General features: G+C 38.0%; 1 protein-coding gene across 3 annotated transcripts in view; it reads left to right on the forward strand.

Annotated features, from left to right (window-relative positions):
• Positions 1–6,039, forward strand: part of LOC137273420 (ecotropic viral integration site 5 ortholog-like) — an 89,589-nt gene extending 83,550 nt beyond the window's left edge. For all 3 annotated transcript variants that reach the window (XM_067806103.1, XM_067806105.1, XM_067806104.1), the window contains one exon: positions 603–6,039. In XM_067806103.1, coding sequence (XP_067662204.1) covers positions 603–610 — 8 coding nt within the window. In that variant the 3' untranslated portion in view covers positions 611–6,039. The remainder of the gene's footprint in view (positions 1–602) is intronic.
• Positions 6,040–7,055: the final 1,016 nt, after the last annotated feature.

A 7,055-nucleotide genomic window follows, 5' to 3' on the forward strand; every position in this document is an offset into this window, starting at 1 on the left:
ACAAGCAGGTGGGGCAAGTAATCTGGACGAATACACTTGGATGCTACAGGTAGATTGGTGATTAAGCACATGCAATACATGCTGATCTAGGCATGAAATCAGTACCACTACTGTTTAACATGTGTCTTGTAGAGCGATTTAGTTCCTAGTTCCGCAAAACACCATCACGACATGAGGAAATTGAACTTTTCAGTATTTAGACAACAACCTGTTTCCCTCTTGTTTTAAATGGAGTGTTCGGAAGGGGGTTCCCATATATGCAAATTGGGGTCATTTGTCAGATTGTGGCTCATCTAACAATTGTCAAGCAGTAGACTTGAGATAGTTGTGGCGCTGGGGTTAGGACCCATATGAACAATGGGACGGAATGATCATGTTAAAACCACTTTTTCTCCTACAAAGTTCATTGTCAACTTAAGTTAAATGTTTGGAAACCGTCAAATAGTACCCCACTTTATATTTGAAAAGGCTAGTCCTGATATGTATATAAGACTGATGGTGTGTAATGCAATGGTTAGCTGCTGTTTTGTAACATGTAAAATGCTCTGCTCCTGTCACTGGACTTCTATCAATCTCTATCTGACTCTGTTGTCTCTTTTCAGATGGCTGAACTATGAACTTGGTGCATGCTGCATGTTGTCGTTGTCTGTAGCCACTCCACCCCAAGAATGCGCGTGTGTGCATGCACATGCATGCTGCCCCACCAAACACGCTCCTCTTACAAGTGCCAAATGTTGTCAAGGTTATACAAGACATTCAGAACTCCTCGGTGCAGTCAGTCACAAAACATACAGTTTTGGGATTGAAATTGCTATATTTCAATAAAATCAAAAGGAAGAATTACACTTCAAAAGTGAATTATTGGCTATACTTCATTTGGAAATATTTTAGAACTCATCCAGTTGGTCAAAAGTAAAAAATCAAGCAGTCAGTACTTCTAAATATTTGTATACCATTAAGCTAGCTCAGTTTCAACAGTTGAAATCACAATGGGAGGAAAAGTTCACTGTTTCACAGACCTCTCCCTAAGAAGGTCAGCCTGGGCCTGAAATAAGCCCACATTTGTACCAAGACAATCCTAGGGGCTCTGGATGCTTGTCTGCAATACTCAGACCGGAGTGAGGAAGATGGTATGCAGCTGGATTGCATTATGTGGACACTGGCAGACAAACTTCACTCACTCATTCACTCACTCTCCACTTGTTTGTGATACCTTATTTATGAAACGTTTGAAATGTTCAACCCTCTGTGTTGGATACTGATGTGATGAAAGTTTGTTGTCTTTCAAATTTTATTTTCATGTAGAATTATCAGCTTTTAATATGCAATTTCAGTGTAGTTATTGGACAAACTGCCATCTGTATCATCATATACTAACATGAAATCTGTTAAAGAAGCAGTTTGGACAAGGTCTACCATGTCTCCTTGACGAAAGTGGAAGACTAGCTAAATGTCTCAATGTTTTGTCCCATGACTTGGAAAAAAGAAACTGAAACTAAAGTTTTAGCCTCCTGCACGCTGTTGTACACAGCAATCTAGCGCTAAGGTGATCATGAGTACCATATGTAAATAGCCTTACAACAGTCACAGGAGTATAGTTGAACATACGTTATAATGTGGGCTTACACTTTCTTAGTAAAGTAGAGATTCTAGTCCTCTTTGGGTCGAGTCCCATCAGGGATTTGAACCCACACCCTCAGTGTCAGACATCAAGGTTTGGATCCATGGTGGAATTGCATTAGGTACCTGACTGTGAGGGTGTGACTTTGAATCCCAGATGGGACTGAACCCGAAAGGTACTAAAATCTGTTGCTTACTGTCAAAGTGTAATCCCAAATGTAACAAGTAGAGTCAAGATATGCTCTGGGGCTTTTTTTGTTTTGTTTCAAGTTCTTCTTTCCAAGATTCCTGATTCAAAACCAAATTATACTGTAATAATGTATTATCAACTTTTATTTCTTTAACCATAACCTTCCTTACACCACAACACTTCTGCAGAGGTTGTAGCAAGCACCTTGCATGGTCACAGACTGTCAGTATTGCTGATGGTTGCTGATGTTGTCTTACCTTGCACAGGGCATTCTCTCTATTCCACTTATTAAAGGCATTCACTCATGGTAAGAGGCGACTAATGAGGTCAGGCTCACTGACTTGGTTAACAGATGTCATCGGTTCCCAATTGTGCAGAGAGATACTCATGCTGTTGATCACTGGATTGTCTGGTCCAGACTTGATTATTTACAGACCACCGCCATATAGCTGGATTATTGCTGAGTGTGCCTCAAAATTAAACTCACTCACTCACTCAATCACTCAATCACTCACTCACTCACTTATGCTATCTCTGATAATCTGAACTAACTATATTGTAAAGACTTTGGAACAAGCCTTTGATTGAACAAAGTAGCATTACTTATCTCAAAGTTTTGGATTGAATATTCAGAACTTCATAGGATTTCCATATATTGTGTTTACTTGTAGGAAGTACTATTTCTCAAGATCAAATATGACACAAAACTTTCCTTCATGAAGATCAAGGGTGAAACCAATTTGATATTTGTGTTTAACTTTGCAATATGGCTTTGTGCAACTGTTATATAATACAAAGAAATCATTGTTGTGTTCCTTGTTCTAACATCTGCCAGAATATCCTGTGTTGAAGAACTGATGGTTACAGAAATGTCAAAATGAAAGTTTTGCTCTGTCGAAACAGACCATCAGTTACATGGTGTGTAGATGTAGCAGAAATGTTGATTCTCCCCCCAAACATATGCACAATCATTCACCAAATGACTTTACCACATGTAAACAGGTTTTGTACACATCCTTGCAAAATCAGCTTACTTTTGTCTTTTGTACTGACATTTATCAAACAAAGTTTAGGCACAGACAATTGTACCGGTATTTCCTGAGGCCAGAAGAAACAAATTATTTTACTATGCTATTTCATACCAAATAGGCTTTGCTTGTTTGATTGAATATTTTTGTCTTATGGTTTTGAGCATGTTGAACTGGATTAAGCAAAAAGATTTTAATCAAGTTGAGGATTGCAGTAAGAAAGCAATACAACAATTTTGTTGATTTGACTCACCAGTGAAATACAAAATTTTTCTCACTTAGTAATCAAGGCTAAATATTTATATCAGATGGTTAAGATTTGAAGGAAATAAGTGGACAAATGAAAATTGTGTCATCTGTGTATATTATGAAATGGAGAACCAGTGATGAGATGGTCACCTGATGTGTGAATGTTTACAGCTTTACAGACATATTACATGTCGAAACATAACATTTAGCCTCGGATACCCACGATATGACAAAAAGGTCACCAATGATTTACGACATATATCATGTTAGTGTGTGCCAGATATTGTGTAGCAGACCATATGATTTTATGTTTTTATGCTCCATACAAAGCCACTGTGGTTAAATTTCCCACCAAAATCAGTTTCATAAATGATATACTACTGAATGATATTAATGATCATCCTTATTACGGCTATGGTAATATGAAAGAACCAGGTGTCCATGATGTCCATTACACCTTAAATGTCCTATAGATCAATGGTTTTAGGAGCAACTTGTTAAGAATTTTGTACCCCCTTGTTAAACGCATGCCTTTTTGTTGGGCTTGAAGCAGTTGTAGAAATGAAATCTCCACCATCCTGTTACATGGTTCTGTATTAGGTACTGATGGGCATTGATTGTTATGCTGGTTAGTTGAGGGGTACCCGATAGTTATGTTGTATAAATGGTTGATAGGTGTTATGACTGTGTCCATGAAATTTTATGAAAATAATTTGTATTTTCTTAAGTTTTAAGATATATATATATATTGTATAGTTGATGCATTTGTTTGTGCAGCAAATATGTATAGTTGTATGTGGCAATGCAAATGTGTATGTTGTACATATATGTGACATTGTATAAAGAAATATTTTAAAGTGAAAATTGTTCCCATTTTATTTGTTTTGCCTGTTTTGAGGTGCATTATTTATGTTCTAGGTTTGAATACTGTTGTGTAAACAGTAGTTCTAAAACACCATCGATGTTCAATGCATTACAAATAAAACAAATAGAACCTTGTCATTATCAAAACCAGTGCAAGAAATAAGCAAATCATCATGAAGCTTCTTTGGAGAAAGAATGACTGAAGCTTTTTTCACAGTGGTATTTCATCCTTTGTGTGTTTAGTGTAAGTTGTCTCAACAGAACATCTGTTTGTGTTTAATACCTGGGTCATCTTGCAAGCAGGTTACATTTCAGCGCAATAATAAAATTGTTCATATACATATCACTTTCGGAGGGATATTTGAGTTGGATTAAAGACAAGATGACATGTTGGCCCTAAGGATCTGCATAATTAATAAATTTGCAAGACATTTTAGATTTTAAAGCTAACAGATGTGTTCATATATAGATAAGACTTTGTGTTTCAGTGCTTGTACTGTTGTTGGATTTCTTAGCACCCAGAATAATTATGTATGGGAGGTTGAGGTGGTGTTTCTAAATGGCTGTTTTAGGTGGCTTCTGTAAGGAAGGCTTAAGCTGATGTTGATAGGTGAAGTGGGAGCAGATATGATAAACACTGGTAAATTCTTCATCAAAGATCTAGTCAGAATTAATTTTTTTATGAACGGTTCTGGCAAATATAGCCTTTTTCGATCATAACTAAACTAAGAAGTGTCAGTTGTGCATTTGCACACACTTGATTATATTCATACCAATATTTCTAACTTGTCAATAAAAATAACGGGGTCATATTTCCTGATAATCCCTATTAGCAAAGATTACAAAAACTGAAAAATGCCAGCAACAACATAAAAGCAGAAAAATACACCCCAAAATGGCTTTGCCATGTGACCAGTAGTGATATGTTTTATCTTCAGAGGTTGATGATACCAGATTACCAAACATTTTGCATGCGGAACAATTGGAACCCGCCCCTCATATTTATTCTTCCTTGAATAGTTTGATCTAAATTGCACGGTGTCCTGTTTGGGTTTTAACTATTCAGAATATAATATTCACCAGAGCTGTAGATTCTATCAAACCACAACCATTCACAGCAGGATGTGTCCGTTTACAGTCTTGCCGTGCTAAGATAAGCCACAAGTACATGCAGCAGACAGTATTCATGGTATTAACTCCGGGACATCAGAGGGAGTACAGATAAAAATCTGAAGTCCCTGGGAGAGGTTTATGTTCCTATTAAATGCTTACTTTTTACGCTCCTTAATGTGATCGTGTGATCATTAACGCCTATGTGATTACTAGAGTCAGCCAAATGTTTTTGGCATGGATGAACAGTCCTGTCCATTATATGCATAGCATTGTTTAGCATGAATAAGTACTATATGTGTAGTTTCCCTTTTAAGACCACAACGAACATTTTACAATGTAATTGTGTTGAATAGAGCTCTACTAACTCGATCATCACGTTCACAGGTCCATGGTCTTAAAACCCTTCATCTTACTTTATCACTTATCTTATAAACAGGGTTTCACCATGAACTTTTTTGTTAACTGTAGAACAGATGACACCTACGTAATAGCTGAATAGCTTTCGAATATAGTTTATTCGAGACAAGTCAGAAGACATGACTCTACCTTGACCTTGCAGTTCCTGGTCGTTTTTTGTGTTACCTGTCGATGGAACTGGTATGTTGCTAGGTAAGGCCAACACAGCCTTATCAGTCATGCATAGCTAATGTGCGACTGATTGCTGACCGTGTGTTAGGGCCTATGCTTGTACAGATTTGATTATTAAAACTATTAACCCTGCAGAATACTCCATTGTTCTATAATAGTTAGGATAAAATGTTACTAATTGTGTCACAAGGGAAGGAAGTGCGTGATTGTATAACCAATGTATTGATCAAACGTTTGTGAAAGGTACGTACGTTTATTTTGTACACATGGCGTTAATCTTGTAAATATGATGCTGCGGAAGAGATGCTTTTATTTATTTCGCTGACACTAATGCTGTTCTTTCGCCAGTCATTGTCTCTGTGGATTAAATATTTACCACCAAGCGTTTGAAGGTTGTTCTGTTGTTTCTCGACACTTCCGTTGGCTCAATTCGCCCAGTGTTTCTGGAATTCTTCTTTTCTGTATTGGCTGCATAGTACGGCAGTTATCCAATGGGCCCTCCCCTATCAACAAGGACAATGTGCAGTATCTCGTTCCAATGCCCCGAATCCCTGTGGTACCTCTGTCTTGAAGCAGTCACTTGTCAGGTGCTTGTAAGAGCTGTCTAGAAGGAATCAAGGGGCCAGTGACTGACCATTATGGTCATCTTGCTTTATGATGTGGATCGATAAAGTTGCTTTCGGTAACCCGTTTGTCTGGTCCAACGTTTATAATGTGGAGTATTGCTGACAGCTATGTCAAATATGTACCCTCTTTAAAAAATATATATAGCGAACCCAGACACGCTCCTGATGGCACATTTTGGTTACTTCTGTTTTATCATCTCATAGGGTGATAGTCATTAACCAGTGTGTGATATGCAAGTCAAGGAAGCGGTTTGACTGAGCTAATGGGAGCTGCAGTATTGCTGAGAGCGAACAAAACCAATACTGTTAACTGAATATGGTGGGCATATTTCTCCCGAAAACAACACCGCCTGTGACACATGTATGTATAACAGTATGCATCTCGTAGACCTAACAGACCCTGTATCACCTCCCTACCTTAACTGCAGAAGCAAGAGGGGGTAGGGTAACCTAATGTTTATGACGTTCGCTCGTCACACTAAAGGCCCAGGTTCGATTTCTCACATGGGTACAATGTGTGAAGCCTCCGTGATATTGCTGGAATATTGAAACAGGTCGTTGAACACAATGGAGCAGTAAATTCTGTCGGCATTGTGTACTGTAGATTTGGAAACACCAAGGGCCTTTGATCTCACAAATATAAGTCAGTATTCCCCAAGTATTATTCTGATCTGAAGATCTGGACCAACGGCCCCTGGTGCCACATTGGTTGGTCCATCACATATAAGTATTACATACTTTACTAGAGCATGTCTCACTTACGAGGCATGGTGACTA

The sequence above is a fragment of the Haliotis asinina genome, chromosome 2 (assembly GCF_037392515.1).
Source record: "Haliotis asinina isolate JCU_RB_2024 chromosome 2, JCU_Hal_asi_v2, whole genome shotgun sequence".
Taxonomy (NCBI): domain Eukaryota; kingdom Metazoa; phylum Mollusca; class Gastropoda; order Lepetellida; family Haliotidae; genus Haliotis; species Haliotis asinina.